Here is a 22231-nt window from a genome sequence, read left to right as displayed (position 1 = left end):
CCTACCCGCGGGGGTCATGATTTTCACAACTTTGAATTCCCTTAGGCTGAGGATGCTTTCACACAAGTGTCAGCTTACCTGACTGATTAGATTCTGAGAAAAAGATTTTTAAAGATTTACTCTATATATTCCTTTGTAAAACTTCGATCCCCATTGTGGCCCCACCCTACCCGCGGGGGTCATGATTTTCTCAACTTTGAATTTACACTACCTGATGATGCTTTCACACAAGTTTCAGCTTTTCTGGCTGATTAGTTTCTGAGAAGAAGATTTTTGAAGATTTACTCTATATATTCATATGTTAAACTTCGACCCCCCATTGTGTCCCCACACTACCCCTGGGGGTCATGATTTTCACAACTTTGAATCTATACCACCTGAGGATGCTTCCACACAAGTTTCAGCTTTCCTGGTCTTATGGTTCATGAGAAGAAGATTTTTGAAAATTTCTCAAAAATTTTCATAAATTCCTAATTATCTCCCTTTGCAAAAGGGGGTGATCCTTAATTTTCACAACTTTGAATCCCCTTAGGCTAAGAATGCTTTGCGCCAAGTTTGGTTGAAAATGGCCCAGTGGTTCTTGAGAAGGTGTTGAAAATGTGAAAAGTTTACAGACAGACGGACAGACAGACAAAATGTGATCAGAATAGCTCACTTGAGCTTTCAGCTCAGGTGAGCTAAAAAGTATGACTGCTCCAAACATTTTATTGTTGGCCAGTTCCATATCAAAGGAACGACGGTAGCTGATATGTGTTGAAGCAAGAGGAACCGTTTGCTTCACGAAACCCATATCTGCTCGTATCGTTAGTGAAATAAAAGGATCTATCAAAACTGTTGTTAAGAGTTGCATAACATACACAAACTGTTAAGGACTTTCAGGCAGAATCCTCTATTTGAAGCTTAGCCATCACTCCGGCTTCACCAAATCATATCATATATATCCCCCTTATAGCAGTCAGTAACTGTATAACGCACAATGTTGCATTCTCTAAAAAGTAAAATCAATGCAACCTAAGAAAACTTCCAACAGTTAACATTTGTGTTAACAATTGATGGTACTTTAAGATTATATTATATCGTATTATTCCTTACCAATACATTATTGAACTGATAAAAATTCTCCTTATCAACTGTTGACAATATATTAGGTTCATGTAAATAAAAGGCCCTAGTCACAATTTTGGTCAAATTTTATTTTTCTATCTTTATTGTTTACAATGCTTTAGTATTGCATTTCTATAATGATTAACCAAAATCTGAGTGTCTCGCTTAGAGTAATGAGCAAGAAATATAGAATGATGTTACATGTCTTACTGGAGCATTGTTAACATTTAAAACGAAAAATTATTTTTTACTTACATCCTGAAAGCTGAAATTCCAAATGAAATATGAAAATTCATTCTAAATCTTTGATAAATAGACATGTGACTTTATTTGGCGCGCTGTAGAACTGATAAGAATAAGTATGGCAGTTTTACACGTATTTTTGGTCACCCTAGCAATCTGTGGTTTAGATGCTGTAAAAGGCGAAATTCCGAATGAAATCCAACAGTTCGTTTTGGGTCTTCTTCAGGAACACGATGGAGAAGTGATGGAGTTGAAGCAGGAAATTCGGACCCTGAGACGAGAGGTGTCCTCGCTGCAGATGTCATATCTATCGGTCTTACATGAATTGGATGATTTAAAACAAAAGAAGGTTGAGAAAGAATTGGTTTCTATGGAAACTGCGACGGACGACAAAATTCAAAAGCTAGACATAAAGAATCCATCCTCTCAGAACGTGACTCAATCCAATGCTCCTCATAATGCACCTGGTGGAAAACAATTGCCACATAACGCTGAACGCATCAGGAAAGGTAACAGATTGATTAACCTTGAAATTTCATGTATAGGTATTGAATGCGTTTAGCCTCTCAATACTTAGTCTTTACCAGGTGGCAGTAAATACAAAAACAACACGACATTCGTTGCCATGTCGTAATTTTTGTAAGATCTACTGCCATCCGGTAAAGGATGACTGCACTTAGCGCTGGGTTTTTGGGCCCTTTTCGGTCATTTCTGTAGCGTTTATTTATTAACCTAGTATCGCTTTTGCTAATTTTTTTTAAAGAGTCTAGTCAATTTCCAACATGAATTAAGATGTTAGACTGTGATACAATAAGTAAACTCATTGTATGCTTTTCTTCTTACAACTTTCGAAAAAAGGAAAATGTTCGCTTATCTGCCCTTGATAAGATTGATATTAATATGTATGAGAGGTGGAGCTGTCATTATCAGATTAATACTTAAATTAGACTAGCATGAATAACAATGCCATGTAAAATAAAATATAATTATATGATCACTCTTTCACCATATAACCTTATCTATTCTATATGGTACAAGTACACTATCATGGTTTCAACAATTAAACCACGCCCATGTACAATTTTAGTACAGAAGACTTTAAATCAATGCATGCCAACTTTAAAACGTGTTCGAAAACATTGTCCTAGTTAGCACAAAACATGCTACCTTACACGTCACACGATATAATTTTGTATTCACATAGTTACCTGAGGTGAGAAATCACGTGGTACTTAGTAAATTATAATACTAGTATTCAACATGCATCAACCCTTGCAGGGAAAGCGAATGTCAGAAAAAGCAGTTTTTTCTCATTTAACCCATGAGCGCATGCATGTCCAGTAAGCTCCCTTTGACATAACTTTGATAATGCAAATATACAACTACTTTCAAATTGAGAACAATAGACAAACATGCGCCGACTACTAGTATGTATGAAGTCAGTATAAAATGGGCGTCCTCATTATCGTATGGAGTGATGACCAACGCCTATGAAAACAAATTCGTACTTGGTAACAAAAAAAACTTTTATTAAACGCAATTACGTTGAGTTGCAGTTTAGATGTTGACCGTATCTGCAATTGATAGAAAAAGTTTATTTTCTCGCAAATATCGCATGTCCTTAAAGGGACTTGGACACGATTTTAGAACAAAATTTTCTTTTTCTTTTTTTGTATGTATAAATTGGTTTGCTTGCTCATTTTGAATGATTGACCAAAATTTGAATGTTGGAAGTCAAGTTATAAGAGAGATACAGAGGTAAGAAATCATTATTAAATTATGTAAACAAAGCTCGAGTCTTATATTTGTTTACAAATAATGTAAAGTATGGAATTACCATTTCTTTGACCAAATGACTCGTGGCAAACAAGGTAAACTGATTCAATGTGTCTATAGATAATATGATAAACAGAAAAAAGCATTATTTGATTGAGACTTATACCAATAAAACATGAATGTAAACCATTACAAAGCTCGAGCTTTGTTTACAAAACAAAGATTTTCAAACTCTGTATCTTGCTTATATCTCAATATTTGTCTTTCAAATTTTAACAAAGCATTAAAAGCACCCATATTAACCATTCGAAACATTAAAATTGGAAAAATAAAATTTTAATTTTTTAGCTCAAATCGTGTCCAAGTCCCTTCAAGTGCAGTCATCCTTTAAAGTTTACAACATGACGGCAGTAAATACAAAATGTACAACATGACAGTTACTGCCACACAGTATATTCAAAATTTACAACATGGCATATCATGCAACGGTTGGTTTTGGTTAAATAGAATGTAAAGTTTAAATTTTTCAGGAAGACTAGTACCTCATAACATGACCGCCAACTATCCAACGGCCTTCTCTACATCCATGTCGAGAGATCTTTCCAATATCCAGAACAATCAAGTATTACCATTTAATATTGCTACTTTAAACATCGGAAATGCTTTCGACATCACTTCTGGGGTCTTTACTCCGACCACTAAAGGGGTGTATGTACTGTTTTCAACTATTACCACAAACCCTGGGAAAAGATTAGAAGCTGCGATCGTTCGAAATGGCCACTGGCTTTGTAATTTATACGCTGGAGACATTACCTTCTTTTCTCCTGGTTCTAATATGGCCGTTGCTGCTTTGGACATCGGTGACAGAGTCCTGGTCAGAATCCATGACAAATTCCATGACGACGGGGTCACCATTGACGGCGCCTTCTCCTCGTTTTCTGGATTTTTGTTATATGAAACAGACTGAATGATTAAATAGCATTGAGGTTGTCCTTTCTTGTTTATTTGAAACTTAGAATTGCTTCTGTATAATGTTTTAAATCCAAATTACACTGTATTATGGACGTCATGCACAAATTGATAATCTCTATAATGTCTAAATGTTATATAGACTTTCTTTGACTTTCAATCATAATTCGAATCGCAAAAGGAATTTAAAAAGGAGCCACCTGTAGCAAATTATCCTGGATTTTTCTCCTTCGTTGAATACTAGGACTAAATGTATTAATATAGTTTAAAGACACCTTAATTATAAATTAAGTTTATAGGTGCCAGAGAAAAAGTTGTGCGGACTGATGCAATTATAAATCCTGTAAAAAGGGCGAAAACAAAAAGACAGCAGTCTGGCAGAAAGGTCATCTATCTACCCCACTTATTTACATGTAATTTTAATTTGTGATCTAATTCATAAAAAGATCGTGTTGGGGAGAACCTATGGTTATCCTAGAGAGAGAGAGAGAGAGAGAGAGAGAGAGAGAGAGAGAGAGAGAGAGAGAGAGAGAGAGAGAGAGAGAGAGAGAGAGAGAGAGAGAGAGAGAGAGAGACTTACGGTTAAATTCAAACAAATTATGAAACATATATAACATATATCGATATAACTTGGTAAAATACTCTTTTACATTTTTATTATAATTGGTTTGTAATTAATAGAAAAAGATGCATAACGTTAATTTATGTTTTATATTTACTGTTTATATTACCTAACCAACGGGATTTTGTTGTGTTATTACAAATTTAAAATGTCTGTCGACTGCTCAAGCATTAAATAATTGTATATCAATTAGCCTACTGAATATTTATGAATAGAGAAACAATTTTACCAAAATTATTACACTATATTTTAACATACCTTTAAACATACTGGTTATAGACATAGAAACATTACATTAAACAAATGAAAAGAGGGGCAGATTTTTTTCAGAGCAATATTACTCCGTTTTAAATTTACCGCCATGCCTGTTTACGAACAGTCTTAACGTTAGGCGCTTCGGTAATTTCCGGAAAATACTTATTCTAATATTTTTATAATTTCATATCTTTTACATTGTGTTTCAAACGTTAACGTAACAGCAAATCCCTTCAGTCATACTTTCATATGAAAAATATCGATTCACGGAAGTTAATTGTAGGGTATTATTATTCAAAATGGCGGATAATACGTCGGGCCTCTAATGAAGGAGCAGGTAAATAATTACCATTTTTACATATTCATAATTCCGCAATTTTAGCATAATGGTGTAATAAACAAAAAATGTTTTGTTTTAAGTCTTGATAAACAAGAAGAGTGAAACACCGACTGATTAAATTCAGCAACGGACCATTCTGAGGGAAATTTGTTAGCGTCACACTGTTTGGCAAGCACTGACCGAATTTTTGACACGGGGGTCGGACACGGAATACGGTAAGGCTTTTGCATATGTATCATTATATGTAAACACAAGTAGGTAATGATAAAAATGTCTAAGATCTTTACTTTTGTGTTGGGGGTTGCGACACCATGTCAACTCGTCGGGTGCTGTGTTTGAATACTGGGCTTCTGTCCCAAAACAGATCGCTGGCACTCAAAATGGCCTCCGACTCTGACCCAGATTTTTGGCACAACAGGGTAACATGCTGGCGATGTGCGATGAATATTAATGAGAATGTCATAAAAAAATGAAATTGATTCAAATTCATAAAATAGATTGATAACATTTACATGCTGGTTTTGCTTGTATTAAGTTATTGCATTTTAATTTTATTTTTATAGTAGACTCTTGTTAGTGTAATGAATTTTGACAATCAATAAGGTATTTCACTTTGCTAAAAAAGAAAAAAAATTAGAGAAATTTTGGACTTAATTAATTTCATGCAAATAATAAAACATGATTTTTTGAATGGTAAGTTTTAAATAAATTATGCTTAAAAATTTGTTATATGTGATGAAAAATTAAATTGAATTTAATGCAGGTTCATTTCTTGAGCTACTGTGATTTAGGATCTCAGTAATGGGGTTGACTGGGTGGATGGGGGGATGTAAGTAGAAGGAAATATTTTAAATACAGATTTTATCATTTTGTGTACTTTGACAAGTGTTTCTTTAACAGCTAAGTGCATAGATTACAGCATGTAATTTAATTGTAATTCGTGAGGTGGACTTATGATTTTAGAGTTTAAAGTTTTGGAAATTTACTCCACGTACATCCCAATACCAATAATTAACACATCTAATACTTCAGCTATATCCCCGCCCAGGGTATCAGACTCTTGACCTTTAAATATTGGTCCCTTGAAGTGTTACATACGCTGAATTAGTATATCTTTTATATATTACTTGATTTGTCATCAATGTAATCTGATTTGTTTCGTTCAAATTTATAATGTCGTATATTAGATTGTTTAGAAGTTGGAAACGCTGTATGTATCATTACATTAGAGCTTTCATCTATCGATCTATCTTTCTTTGTCCTTTTTGTCAAGCAGGAACATAGGAATTAATACAAAGACATGATCTGAATCAAGTTGAAAGTTTAAAAATCACTAAAGCTTTGCTTTTATTTTAAAGGACTATGTATTGCGAATATTAAAAGTAGTTTTATTTTAGTTTTTGTATGACGGAATCCTTATTCTCCTTGGCTGCTTTAATTAAGCAACCAATTCTAGAAATATAAGGAAACTATATTTATCTTGTAATGTCGGTCTGTTGCAAAAGTTGGCTAAGCCTTATTGATGGTTAAACATGTTAAAGAAAAACTTTTCCCCCAAAATAAGTGTCAACATTTGCATTTTAATACGTTTTCATAAAGTTCTCAATCTTTTATACATGTAACCTTATCTAGGAAAAATAATATATAAAGCGCTGGTATTTTACATAAATTTTTAAAAGGGAAATTTGCTCAATAATTGAATAAATCTTTTAAAAAGGAATACATTGAAAATAAATTGAAATGGATTGCTGTATCCAAGTAACTTAGACATGAACATACATATACAAAGTCTACAAGCTGTGGTTAATGGGATTTTAAATGATATTTATTTAAATTTTTGCACGATCAAATTAAAGGAATAAACATTTGCTTTTGTGGTAGAAATCAAGGTAGAAATTAAATATAGCAAAAATATCAATGTATTATTCCACCAAAATTGTTGATAATTACTAATAAAATCACCAAATTAAAAAAAAATCAAATTCAAACATTAATTCATTTATGTTTTACCTCAACAGCTCTTTCTCGAATTATGTAAATTCATTTGAATTCATATTATGATGTGTATTCATTTCAACATATTCAAGTTTTACAGAATATAAAGTCCTCTAGACAAAAATGAAATTTTCCAACTATCACTGACGCATCTTATATATGTTCTGCGAATGCTGTAAACAGGAACTTATGTCTGTGTGTTTGTTTGTGTTTATGGGATCATGAATGTCAGGCGTAACTCTGCTCCATAATCTGATCTGGCCTGCAGATGATGGTGAATTATTCATAACACTCAGTCCTCGCTGTGTTGTGTTCCTTTTGTGAATTTGATACATAAGCAATTATGTAAATGACGTTTCTGACAGAATAATCTGATTTCCTCCTGGCGGTGTTTAGAAAATTTAATGAGAAAAATTATAAAAGAGTGAATATTTATGTATATTGTTCACAAAGAAACACGTACAGAAATTGAATGTACAGAGGTCAAGTCTTGTTATTATTCAGAAGAACTACATCAGTTTTAATTCTAACATTTAAAATTAAAAAAAGAATGAAAGAACAAGGGTTGGGCTAGTGGGGGCTGCACATCTAGGCAAAGGGTTCAAGTTTCCACCCAAGCTACTGAGCAGGAGGGAATATTATTAAGAACAATAATATGCATTGCTTGCATGGCAGTTTAATTGAGATCATTGAATATATATATATAAATAAAATATTTGTTATATCAAAGTACGTGTAATGCATAATGTTCACTTGATATTAATGACAAATTTTTTAAAGTTATATTTTCTATTCACAACATCTTTTGTCTTATGGGAGTAGGACAGAAAAAATCATTGAACCCCCAATTTCTTATGAAAAAAAAAATACATGAAAGTTAGTGTTGTTGTGAAATAATTAAGTTAAAAAATCTGTTGACAAAAATCAATTAGAATTCTGGAGCTGGGGATTCACAGGGTAATAGGGTGAAATTATTCGCAGTCAGTCCTCATTAATATTTATAATGCACTGTATTCATGGATCTGCATTAATTCTGTCCAAGACAGCAAGTTTATATCAAAAACACAATTATTCATAAAAAGGACTTCAAGTTTTGGCTGAATTTCTCTAGTTATACAGGTGCAGGATATTTAAATGCGGCCACAGCCCAATTACCATGCATCTTCTAATGAACGCTTATGCCCAGATTGTGGTATTGTGGGTTTTCTGAGTAGCATGTTAATATGAAATTGTTATTGTATATGTATGAATAGTTCACTTATTTATCAGGATTTTGTGACATTTTGAACACAAATAGAAGCCTCTCTATTGAAGTTTTATCAATGAACTACGTGAGTGGTACTTGGTTGGTGTAAAACAGTCAATTATATAGTATACATCTGGAAGGGCAGAAAATCTTTTGCAATGAACTTAGGGTTACAAGTCTTCGATCAGTGATATTGTTAAATGGGTTGTGCCCTGAAGGTCAATGCTAGAAAAGACCCCAGCATGTTTTGTCTGGTCTTCTATCGTTCTGAGATTGATTAGAGCACTCTTTCACATAATTGAACCACATCAGACCAATATTTCTTTTTCCGGTATGTGGGCCTAGGTCAGTTATAGATGTTGGTTAAGTTCAAGGTCATTTAATGAGTTTATGGTAAAAATTATTCCTGTTAATATGACAACAATTAGGGGTATCATTGTCACAACCACATATCTGTGACAATTTAAAAATAAAACAAAACAAATTTTAAACAAAAGATTCAGTAATATTACTTGCACCAACTCTCTGACATACACATGCATGCATACCTTATGGTCATGTATCACTTGTAATGTACACATACAATAGGTGCTTTTTAGGTTTGATATGGTACATATCAAGTCATTGACAACGAAGTATTGTGTGGAGATGTTTGCTCCTTGAGAAGTTTTGAAGTTTAATTTGACAAAGAGAAGGTTGTTATATAGTTTATATGGGAGTATATAACACATGTAGCAGCTGTCTGTCGTTTGTGTGTGGTATGATACCGGGAGATGTTAGCATTGTTTGGGGCAGCACAGTGAACCAAGGACACTATATACACCAGGAGCAAGATTAGATAATATGCAGATGAAACATTCTGCATAAATCGTGAGCAGATATGAATACCATTTGACTGCTGTTTTATTGTATTCAACAAGTGTCAAAAAGTCGACAAAGGAGAGAGTCCAAAAAGATGCAGAATTTATCACTGCTGGGATTTAGATTTCAGTAATTCGGCACTCATATGATGCTAGGCTGATTTGAATGATAATTTAAATCAACAGTCTCAAGTTCTGTTAAAAACATGTATAAGGTAATTAGAGCAGTGATAAAAATAGGATGCAGTTCTGAATTGAAAGCTACCAGAAAATTCTTTGATGATAAATTTGAAATGAAAAAAATATTGAAGAGAGAGAAAGGGAGACTCAGGATTTGTCCAGAAATGTACATTTAAAAAACTACCATTAAAATGATGAAATATTGTTTCACATATAATGTACTAGTAATAGTACACAACTTAAAAAAAGATTGAAAGGGGGAGGGGTTGCTTTTTTGCTAATTAAGTTGAGATTGGTGAGAAATTGAAGAGTTCTAGTGATTTAGTGTATAGTTATTTACTGCTTCAGCATATCAGTTTAGTGCTGTAGTAATTGCTGAATGAAAGCTGAAGTTGATTTAACAAATCAAGGACCTTATAATTAAACTAATAAATAATGAGTCAGCTTCAGAATTATATATTTGAATTTTTTTTTTAATTTCTAAAGGGTTTCATACCCATCATATCAAATTTAAATTTTTCATGAATTTTAATCACTGGAAAAATTCCTTTAACAATGATGGAGTTTTTATTGAGATAAGTCAGCTATCGCCTGGAATTGACTGCAGAGATATGTACATGTTGTGACACGGCTCTATAGTTTACGATTGCATTATTATTCATTTATGTAAATGACATGAATGTATAGTGTGCGACGAAGGACAATGTTTTCCCGGCCCAAAATTCATTAGCATGCCTAACTCTCCATCAGATGACTCTCGATCATTGTATCAACCTTTGAGTTTCTTTTTTATTCCTAACAACTTCTTTCCATTGTTTGTGGGGGTCTTTGCAAAATTTCATCTGAGAGAAAAAAGAAGGAATTAATGGGATAATTTTGATTTTCTGCAAGGCATGAGAAGGAAATTATTCAGTAAGTATAGATGTTATTTTAATTTGATTTGGATTATAATAAAATGAATATTAATTTTCAGTATTTTCTGTAGAAATATTTTGGTAACAATCGGCTGTAACAAATATTGCCTGATATTATCAATGATTCTTTAGATCTAAATTATGAATTGACAATTCTTTAGAATGTTTCTACAGGTCACAAAGATTTGAAAATAAAATGATGTGTATAGTGTTGATAATCTGTAATATGGGAGATGGGGTTTGTCATTGAGGCAGATTTAGTGTAGGTTTTTATAATTTTTTGTTTTATCTATCAATGCTATACATTCTTAGTCATTTCAATTTTTTAACTTTCATTTTCAACCTCTTATGATCATTGATATTGAAGGATTATTTTCTTTCACTCTACTTGATTAAATGAATTAAAAATTGTATTTGATAAAGAAGACATTCTGCAAAAAAATATTAAGAGGTCTCGATATATGTGGCCATTTTTAGCATGTATTGACCTCCTGGAAAAGAAGAGCTTTAGATAAAATGATAGAAATACCCAATTTTAAAAGGCAAAATAAATGGACTTTTTTGTTTAGTTAGTAATATTTTATAGTAGACAAATAAATCTTAAAATTTGAGGTAGATCTGATGGTTAATTTGTTGATCCTCCAGCCTTATTGTAACTTAATTTTGTTCATGAGATTCCGAAAAGTTGGATTGTCAAATATCACGTACACGACTCGGTGATGAAATTTCCTTTTGCTGTGATAACCAAAGTTTTTGACACTCATTTTGCAAAGGAAAAAAGTTTACCTTTTTGAGCTATGACGATGTTTATTGTAAACTATGGAATCATTTAAATCTGTAGTGGCCAAATTTGTGGATTGTCGGTTTTTTGTTTATTCGTGGAGATGTAATTTCGTGGATGCGTAGGTTTTTAGTTTCAGTAAGAAAACTGACTCTTTCAAACTGTGTTTTTGGGATGTAACTCATGGGGGAGGGCTTCCCACAAATATCACAAAATTTGAGCCACCACGAATTCTAATGATTACCCAGCACTCCATTGAATAAACTTTGATAAGTTAATTTCCAATAAATATTTGACCAGCTGTTCATTCAATGAGATTATTCATTGACAATAATTTAGTTCATTGATGTTATGAAAATTTGCCAAAATGTTTTAAGTGCTAATTTTTCAAATGATGGAGAAAAATTGACACAATTTAGATTAGTTGTAGAGTTGGTGTATTTGTGATTTGTGATGAAGATCAGCAGGTTTAATTTCTATTAGCAGATCGAATAGGTACTGAGAAATGTTACCCCATCAGTATATCGGCTCTAAGGGGTGTTGGGAATTGTATGGTATAAAACGTAATAAATGCAAATACAGAGGAGAAGCTCCAGCTTATGCCTGGTCCTGTATATACTCAGAAGTAATGTATCAACTGTTGGTATTCTAATTCATAATCTTTTATTTCAATCATTCTTTTTATGATGCAAAAACTAATTTCACTGGGGATTTTCTCTAAGGCAATTCTAACATAGCATTGGCTATTACTGACTTAACGTTTTTTTTAACTATATATATAGTAAGGATGACAATCTGGTAAAAAAAAAAATTAATGTTTGTAATGGAAAGTCCCAGTATATATTGAAAAATCAACCCTGCAGGCTTTAGGGTTTTGATTTAATTAGGTGTTTAACGACACAGATCAATGTAAGAAGGGACGAAAAAAGAGCCTTCATAATGGAACATGATATACTATAGTAACTCCATTACACAAATGCTTATGTTCTTGATATATGAAATAAGTAGTAAGATAAGTTAATGCTAAAAATCGAAGCAATTCAAATAGCAAAATTTGAATTTGTAGTGAATAATTGCATGGTATAAAACAGCAGTAGTTCAATCCTATATTTTACAACTGAACTGTACATCTGTACATGAATGTCATTTTTTTATTATGTAAATCTAACTCATTTGTTTCTTTTTTTTTTAGGCCAAATTGATGAGCAAGCAAATAAATAAATTTGATGAATATTAGATTATGAGTATAATCCCTCTATACTCATTTTAAAAGACTAAACTTGATAAGGTCTCAGCTGGCCCTCTAAAATGAACAGTTTGCTTTGGTTATGAAGAGGCTGAAATTACACAAAAATAGGTGAAACTTCTTCATTATTTTTGAATGCCCTTTGTTTATGAAATTGATGTCCCAAATCATGTATTCCAGCCATTGTTTCAATGTTTATTCTTCCATCTAATAAATAGTGCAGATTTGAACAAACATTTCATCTTGATCAAATATGTAATCAAGGCATATTTTGCTTTTTCAAATTTACGTCGTATGTTTCTAAAAGGACAAATTCGGTATTTGAATGTTTAATTTTTAGAATGCAAAAATGGTATAATTTTCAACATTATCTATTGCTAATGAGTGCCAAAAAAAATATACTGTGTGCCAAAAATAAAAAAAAATTAATGGATTGAAAATGAATCTTATCTACTACAAAATAATGAATCAAGTTAACAATCGGAATCAAATTAAAAATTTTTACATCTAAAAATGGGGACCAAAGCATCTCTATAATCACTTATACATTCTTATTAAATTTTGTAGACGTAAATATACTACATTAACAAATTCTTTTCAAGTGAAAACTGATTGATATTTTATTTTTATTTCAAATCTAATCCGAAAGTAATTTTTCCATACATTTTTTATTTTGCAGAAACGTATTTACTCTAATATGTTGAAGAAAATCAAGAATTCAATTTTTTTCTCACGTTTTCGAGTTTACAAATCAGTACGCTTTGTATGCAGAATGAATAATTTAGCATTAACATCCATTTTAATGATTCGTACACAAACGTATCTTGACGTTTTTAGACGCCGCGATGAATAATTGGTCATTATATATGGTCATTGCTTATGCATAATAATTACGCGTGTCATTCCGCAACAATGCGTACCTTGTTACAAAATGATTTGAAGAAAAATGGATCGGAATTTCGCCGAGGGCTAAACTTTAAGAATCATCTCGGATCTTTTTTGTTTAAGTTTTCTGAATTTTTTATTGGCTGCGCTTTATATAAATCAGCCTGACTATAAGTCAATGAATACACCTGTTCGTATGTGATTTTACCTGTCTTGTTTCTGTTACAACTGGTAGCGAACTGTCGTGAAACTGTTTTAAAGACTGCGGTTTGAACCGAACACATATCCATACACAAATGAAAGGTGTACAAGCAGAATTGTTATAAAGATGTTAATAGGCAAATTGAGATGTTATATTTGGATGTGGTTGTCAGTTCTTTTTTTTGGTCAGTGCGTTTGTTGCCTAGATGAAGTGGGAGCCAGGCTGCACCATGCACCGTGCCAGAGCCCACAGTGTGCAGGCAGGCTTTATGAGAGAGGCAGTCGTTCAAGATTATTTTGGGCAGTCACTGACCACCAGTGTTTATCACTGTTCAAAGAAAGACAGTGTCTTGAAAGGAAGGTTATTTACTGCAAATGCACAAAAGCTACCTCTTAAAGTTGTAGATTAGATTTTTTGGGGTTTATTTGAAGATGTTTCAGGGCATATTGTTTATGCTACAATTTATTTCTTTATAATTGTTTCAAACAATGTTCATATAAAACTAATTCACAAGTTCATCTAAATGAGTTTCACTTAACCCATTATATACAGTCTGAAGTACAATTTGTTTTCTACCCTTCAGTGAATAAATGCACTGAGAGATGTATGAAGAGTTATCCCCCTTTTAACATTTAATGGGAGAACGCATTGATGAATTGTTTGGTGAAGATCAGTGATCATTTAAACTGTTGGCTACAGTAAAACTACTGTTGACCTCCTGTCTGTCCTCTTGTCTGTCTGTCTGTCTGTCTGTCTGTCTGTAGTGTGTACATACAGATATTTCATTGCATTCTATAAGACTCACTAAACCATATCGCACATCTGTTCATTTCTGACTTTATTGTGAGGAGCTGCTGAGTTTTGCTAAGGAAAGTCATTTTGGTTATGAATATTCAAGTTAATTTAGTTAAATGATAAACAGGTTTAAAGATTTTTGTAATCTGAAAGACTCCCCCCAATTCTGAAAAAAAATCCTGAATTGCAAAGACTAAAAATAACAAACAGAATGTCCAAAATGTGATTTTTAAAACTAATCCATTATTCTTATTTCAAGACAGAAGTCAAAGGTACACTTTAAGGACTCTCTGAAAAGATTATGAAATTACAGATAATATATCTGCAAACAAAAGGAAGAGATCAGAGTGACAGAGTGATGTAGTTGGATTTGAAGATTATTGTGGTTTGAACTCCACATTGTGAATTTCATACAACATCTAAAGAATTAAATAATTCATTTAAAGATGACAAAAGAGTCACTTAACTCATGAAAGGTTAATATGATCTAATAAAAAAGATGAAATGGAAATGGACAACTGGTTCATAAGATCATGCACTTGTTGACACCCCTATATTATTGAATGTTCCAAATTGTGTGTCAGGTTAAGATGTATTTGATCTGTGTTAATGATCTGGGTGAAATGGATTTAATGCCGGATATTCCAGTTATCAGGGGATCTTTATTTAGACACCAAAGGCATTTATTTTATATCTAAAAACTTAATGCATGAAATGTTTCATTAGGCAAAACAACTTAAGGTAAAATCATGTTTTTATTGACGTAATTCATGAACAGTCATCCTAAATGTTTTCTCATGTAATTTTACAATCACAATTTATGTTACAATGGTGAAATACTAAAAACACCTGCATGGAGTCAAAGTTGTGATCTACAGTGATCAGTTTATTTCTTTTGTACAATTTTAGGCATCAAGATGAATAGTGAAACTGGCACAGATGCAGTGGCAGTAACCAACAATGGACAAACAGACTCTAAAGCAGCCAACCCACTGGTAAACTGTCTATAGATATAACATAGTTATAAGGCAGCCAATCCAATGGTAAACTGTCTATAGATATAACATAGTCACAAGTCAGCCAACCCACTGGTAAACTGTCTATAGATATAACATAGTTATAAAGCAGCCAACCCACTGGTAAACTGTCTATAGATATAACATAGTTATAGGGCAGCCAATCCAATGGTAAACTGTCTATAGATATAACATAGTCACAAGTCAGCCAACCCACTGGTAAACTGTCTATAGATATAACATAGCAATAAGGCAGCCAACCCACTGGTACACTGTCTATACATATAACATAGTAATAAGGCAGCCAACCCACTGTAAACTGTCTATACATATAACATAGTAATAAGGCAGCCAACCCACTGTAAACTGTCTATACATATAACATAGTAATAAGGCAGCCAACCCACTGGTAAACTGTCTATAGATATAACATAGTTAAAAGGCAGCCAATCCACTGGTAAACTGTCTATAGATATAACATAGTCACAAGGCAGCCAACCCACTGGTAAACTGTCTATAGATATAACATAGTCACAAGGCAGCCAATCCACTGGTAAACTGTCTATAGATATAACACAGTTATAAAGCAGCTAACCCACTGGTAAACTGTCTATAGATATAACATAGTCACAAGGCAGCCAACCCACTGGTAAACTGTCTATAGATATAACATAGTTATAAGGCAGCCAATCCACTGGTAAACTGTCTATAGATATAACACAGTTATAAAGCAGCCAACCCACTGGTAAACTATCTATAGATATAACACAGTTATAAAGCAGCCAATCCACTGGTAAACTGTCTATAGATATAACATAGTTATAAGGCAGCCAACCCACTGGTAAACTGTCTATAGATATAACATAGTTATAAGGCAGCCAATCCACTGGTAAACTGTCTATAGATATAACATAGTCACAAGGCAGCCAACCCACTGGTAAACTGTCTATAGATATAACATAGTCACAAGGCAGCCAATCCACTGGTAAACTGTCTATAGATATAACACAGTTATAAAGCAGCTAACCCACTGGTAAACTGTCTATAGATATAACATAGTCACAAGGCAGCCAACCCACTGGTAAACTGTCTATAGATATAACATAGTTATAAGGCAGCCAATCCACTGGTAAACTGTCTATAGATATAACATAGTTATAAAGCAGCCAACCCACTGGTAAACTATCTATAGATATAACACAGTTATAAAGCAGCCAATCCACTGGTAAACTGTCTATACATATAACATAGTTATAAGGCAGCCAATCCACTGGTAAACTGTCTATAGATATAACATAGTAATAAGGCAGCCAACCCACTGGTAAACTATCTATAGATATAACACAGTTATAAAGCAGCCAACCCACTGGTAAACTGTCTATAGATATAACATAGTCACAAGGCAGCCAACCCACTGGTAAACTGTCTATAGATATAACATAGTTATAAGGCAGCCAACCCATTGGTAAACTGTCTATAGATATAACCTAGTTATAAAGCAGCCAACCCACTGGTAAACTGTCTATAGATATAACATAGTTATAAAGCAGCCAACCCACTGGTAAACTGTCTATAGATATAACATAGTCACAAGGCAGTCAACCATCTGGTAAACTGTCTATAGATATAACACAGTTATAAGGCAGCCAACCCACTGGTAAACTATCTATAGATATAACACAGTCACAAGGCAGCCAACCCACTGGTAAACTATCTATAGATATAACATAGTTATAAGGCAGCCAACCCATTGGTAAACTGTCTATAGATATAACATAGTCACAAGGCAGCCAACCCACTGGTAAACTGTCTATAGATATAACATAGTCACAAGGCAGCCAACCCACTGGTAAACTGTCTATAGATATAACATAGTTATAAAGCAGCCAATCCACTGGTAAACTGTCTATTGATATAACATAGTTATAAAGCAGCCAACCCACTGGTAAACTGTCTATACATATAACATTGTAATAAGGCAGCCAACCCACTGGTAAACTGTCTATATAGTCAAACATTACATAGATATAATTACCCAGTCTAGTGGTAAACTGTGTATATACCGGTAGTCAACTTACAAAGATACAATAGTTATGTTGATCTAAACTTATCAACCCATAGCTACAGATACAACATGTTTAGAGTCTTTGATGTTGAGGTTTTATGTGTCCATAAAATCACATTATGATAGAATTAAACATTAATTTAAGTATACACATACATAATGGAATTTTCGTGAAGTTTGTTTTTACAATACAATCAGCAGCCATCTTGTTGACCTGTTTCAGACAAATGCAGCAACCTTGCAGCAGCAACTCCAGTCTGCGCTGCTGGCCCAGCAGTTTCCCCTGGCAACCGCTGGAGCACAGACCGGGTTCCTGATTCAGAATCCTTATGGCCAGCCAGCAGTGGTATGAACCCCATCCTTTGTTTGAATGCAATTAATTTTTCAAAGAATATTTTCACTGTTGCTGTCATATAATGTCAATAATGAAACTTTGAGACATCTTCTTTTTTGACATGAAATTGGTTTCTTGAAGTTTAGACATGATGTACACAAATGATACATCAATTAGAAATAATAATAAAAGTCAGAAGAATTTAGCCATATTATGTGGAATCATCATTGTTTGTGGGGACCAATGTTCATGGCTTTTGTGGTAACCCTTGCCCACGATTTTACATCCCCACAAACACATATACAAACATTCGTTTAATATTTATTTATGAAATAGAACTTGATACCAATGAAATTATGTCCACATGAACCAAGAAAATTTTGGCAACCTATGAACATTGGCCCCCACAAATAAAAATGATTCCACAGTAGATGATTGGTGTTAGGGAGGAAGGTTTATTTAATGAATTGTGTTTATTATTTCCCGGTAGATCCCGGTATCAGCAGCCCTCCCTACAGCTAGCATACAGATAGCAGACCTACAACAGCTCCAACAACTAACTCAGCAGCTGACGCAACAGCAACAGCAGCTCCAACTGCAACAGGTACGTACTTAGTCACTCATCCACATTGTCAAGAATTATGTTGTATATGCAAGAGGACTTGTGCTTATATGATAGAAGTATTATTGGTTGTTTCAGTGCGACGGTTTCTACTCTCCTTCTACTCTACCTCAACTGATTCAGCAACTGTTTATTTATTTCCCTTCACAATACCATGAATTGAATAAGCATCTTTCTCTTTCATTTTCAACATCTGTTTATACTTTCATGTAACAGATTCAGCAGCAGGTCACTTCCTTGAGTTCCTCGGCCAACACGACCACAGTTGTCACCCAGCAGGCCCCAATCAGTAGTGCCACCCCCCAGCCGACCCAGATCCAGACCAGCCCCCTGGCCACCACCACCCTCCAGGGACTGGCGGGGGCTCTACAGGGGACACAGCAGATAGTGTTCCTCAACCCCACCCAGCTTACCACAGGACTACAGCCACTTCTGATTCAAAACCAGGTGAGGGCAGGTCTCTTTAATTCTAGCATTCACAATTTTAAATGGTTATTTTGTTGAAAAATATCAGCATATAGCTGTTCATTGAGTCGAGTGTTTATGCCCAGTGTGATTTAAGGTTCATTTACCCTCTGATAGTTGGAATAACTCTCATTTGTTTACATGATTGTATAAAAGTACACAGCAAAGCCCACTGAAATTAAGTATGATTGTTTTTAGACTTCCTATATTTAGAGACTGTTATTATTGAGGCCAAATTTGATTTGATGATGAACCTTAATGAATTTGATCTTGTTTCGTTTAAATCGTGCATTGGAAACAAAAGAGGATTATTTCCAGAATGGGTACATTTATTAGAGTATATCATGATATGCAATTTATTATTTATATATATATCTCTCTCTCTCTCTCTCTCTGAAAGATTAAATGAATTTATTTTTATGTTTCTGACAATTTTTCAGGGAATCCCTGTTTTAACTGCTGCCACACTTGCATCACTAACACAACAAGTTCAGCAGCAGCAGCAGCAACAACAACAGCAGCAGCAAGTACAGCAACAACAACAACCAGCTGCCGCTGCTGTGCTGCAACAACTTCAGCAACTTCAAAACGCTTCTACACAGCCTCTTCAGGTGAGTCATACATCTCTCAAGTGGAAAAGCTCATTGAAATTGTACCAATTATCAAACAGGATTTGCTGTTAAAAAAAATAGAAAAATTGTAGAAAATCCTCTATCTCTAAACATGGACATTCCTGATTCCTGATTTGGTTGATTTAGAGGTCAGGGTCAAATGGAAAGATGTTAAATTGGGTCAGACTATGATTTACTTTTAGTGAGATTATCTAAGGTGGGATTTCTTCAGTTTATATGAATGTTCAGGTTTCAGTTTAAGTATATGTTTTGTTTTACTTTTAGATACAAGTCGCTGCTTCTCAACCAAATCAAATCCCTCAGACAGTGACACCCATCAAAGTTCAGAACACTATGACCAAGATATCCAACTCGTCTCAAATTGTTCTCCCCAACGCCCCTACCACAAACGTCGCTGTCAAGTCATCGCCGGAAGAGCTGTCCTCATCAGGAATCGTGGATGAAATTCCTCCGGTAAGTTTCAAACAAAGACGCCTTAACTATAACCTCTTGTAGTAAATGTTTATAGTAATATTTTATATTATTTACATTGAATCCAAGACAGGGCTTACACGACTATTTTACATTCAGTTTTTATGGATGCTTATTTTTTGTTTTGTAGGAAGAAAACATAGACCTTGAAGAACTTGAACAGTTTGCAAAAACTTTCAAAAGAAGGAGAATAGAACTAGGTACTCTTCTTTGAATATTTTTTCTTTGACCTGAATAAGTTTAATATGTATACTTTGTACAAATACCATGGTATTTTTTCATCTTTTACCGCTTACATTCAGGTTTTACCCAAGGAGATGTAGGATTAGCCATGGGAAAACTGTATGGCAATGATTTCAGTCAAACCACCATCTCAAGGTTTGAAGCTTTGAACCTGAGCTTTAAGAATATGTGCAAGCTCAAACCATTGCTGCAGAAATGGCTGAAAGATGCCGACACAATGTGTGCCAATCTGAACACTCCGGTAGGGGGCAGCCCTGGGGGAAATGGGAACAGTTTGTCCCCAGAGTCCGTGGCCAGGAGAAGAAAGAAGAGGACCAGCATAGAGACCAATATCAGAGTCGCTCTAGAGAAAAGTTTCCAGCAAAACCCCAAACCTTCCTCGGAAGAAATTACTTCTGTGGCTGACCAGCTCAGTATGGAGAAAGAGGTTGTGAGAGTCTGGTTTTGTAACCGTAGACAAAAACAGAAGAGGATCAACCCACCCTCGAACTATAACCATCAGATGTCTTCCCCTCTGTCACCCCCTATCACACCTGTGCAGGTGGTGGCCTCACCCACTAATCAGCTTACGGTGCCCTCGTCACAGGCCACAATGACCCTCCCCACCATCATCAGCTCATCCACGGGGGCCACCCTAGTGGCTGCCTCTACCCCCTCCTCCGTGGGGACTAATCAGAACTTTATAATGGCCAAGTTAGGGTCAGTGTCTACCTCGGGCTCCAATCAGCTGATCTTAACACAGGCTTCACCGACCTCTGTGTCCACCGCCCAGGGGCTTACCCTGCAAACAGCCAAACAGATTATTCCACAGAAAATTGAATTCACCACTTCTTAGACACTTTTTCCTGCAAAAATCAGATTTATATTTTGTGAGATTTTAAAAGAAAACATTCCAAAGGAAACAAACCAATGGCATCTTATTTTGGATGAACTCAATACCAAAGCAGCATGAATTATCGTGTACTACCATACATACTGATGGTCTTCCAAATTCCAACTGCCTGACATTTTATAAATGTCTTTTTATTCTTCTGCGAATTGATTCATGAATAAACATATGTAGACATTTTGTAGATGTATTTTTCATTGACTTGCACGGTCTGGGTGCAGATTCATGGATATACCTCATGTCACATTACCCGTTTTCATTGTTTAAATGTAATGGATTTTCCTTATTATTGTCTTCTTGTGAAAATTAATTAACCTTGCATACTTTTTTGATAAGAGAAAAATTAAGTTATGCCTTTGAAGCCGTTTCTGAAAGTTTACAAACCCACGGGAGTGAATGGAGAAGCATTTTTCGGAATTAACTTGTTAGAATTTCATTTATTCCTTACACATATACCTAGTGTTTATCCAAAAGTTTAAAATGAAATCTATCTGTGGATGGAAATTCATCTTAGTAACACTTCAGATTGGCGTGGATATTAAAAGGCAGGTTGAAAGCTAAAAATAAAAATGACAAAGTAGGTAAAAAATATTTGGTTCAGTAAAATCACCCCCACCCCCTGTACACGGATTACAACTCAACCTTTGAGCCTATGGCAGAAGTCTCGGATAGTATTCGCCAAGGAAAAGCGAAAAAAGTAAAATTTCCAGCTACAACAAAAACCGTTTCAATTATAAAATGACACCCCCAAAAAATAAAACCCCACAAAAAATTTCAAGCCCATAAAAGCAGTTTTCTAAATACTAGTACACGATTTAAGTGCGTAAGAAAACGGCGAGTTCATGACGACATAATGTCATAAATGAGTATATTACAGCAATATCTACAAAACACCTTATGAGATTTCACAAAACTATCCCACAGCTCTTTTAACACCATCATAAACATTCCAATTCCGGAAGAATTAAATTCAATTATCATTTTAAACACTCGATCTGGCTAAGAGTACCACAAAAAATGAATTATTTAAAAAACGTGTCAAAGAATTTTTATTCGTCATCCGGCTTTTGTAAGTTTTATG

The 22231-nt window shown here is 34.3% G+C and overlaps 2 protein-coding genes across 3 annotated transcripts; both read left to right on the top strand.

The window, feature by feature from the left end:
- Positions 1-1447: 1447 nt before the first annotated feature.
- On the top strand, positions 1448-4099 carry LOC105318385 (heavy metal-binding protein HIP). The gene is made up of 2 exons (XM_011415468.4): positions 1448-1856; positions 3654-4099. The coding sequence occupies exons 1-2, from the start codon at positions 1466-1468 to the stop codon at positions 4088-4090; spliced, it is 828 nt and encodes a 275-aa protein (XP_011413770.3). The 5' UTR covers positions 1448-1465; the 3' UTR covers positions 4091-4099.
- Positions 4100-5191: 1092 nt separating this feature from the next.
- On the top strand, positions 5192-21432 carry LOC105318365 (POU domain, class 2, transcription factor 3L). 2 transcript variants are annotated; one of them, XM_066074396.1, is made up of 10 exons: positions 5192-5306; positions 5390-5524; positions 15323-15408; positions 17718-17840; positions 18319-18432; positions 18667-18897; positions 19356-19526; positions 19812-20000; positions 20149-20218; positions 20321-21432. In XM_066074396.1, exons 3-10 carry the CDS (start codon positions 15331-15333, stop codon positions 21094-21096), a joined length of 1752 nt encoding a protein of 583 aa, XP_065930468.1. In that variant the 5' UTR covers positions 5192-5306; positions 5390-5524; positions 15323-15330; the 3' UTR covers positions 21097-21432. The 2 variants fall into 2 exon arrangements, with proteins under 2 accessions (XP_065930468.1, XP_065930467.1); XM_066074395.1 differs by lacking the exons at positions 5192-5306; positions 5390-5524 and adding an exon at positions 10345-10502.
- The last annotated feature ends 799 nt before the right edge of the window (positions 21433-22231 follow it).

This window comes from Magallana gigas, chromosome 2, assembly GCF_963853765.1.
Source record: "Magallana gigas chromosome 2, xbMagGiga1.1, whole genome shotgun sequence".
Classification (NCBI taxonomy): Eukaryota; Metazoa; Mollusca; class Bivalvia; order Ostreida; family Ostreidae; genus Magallana; species Magallana gigas.
This window is presented reverse-complemented; position numbering and strand designations above follow the sequence as displayed.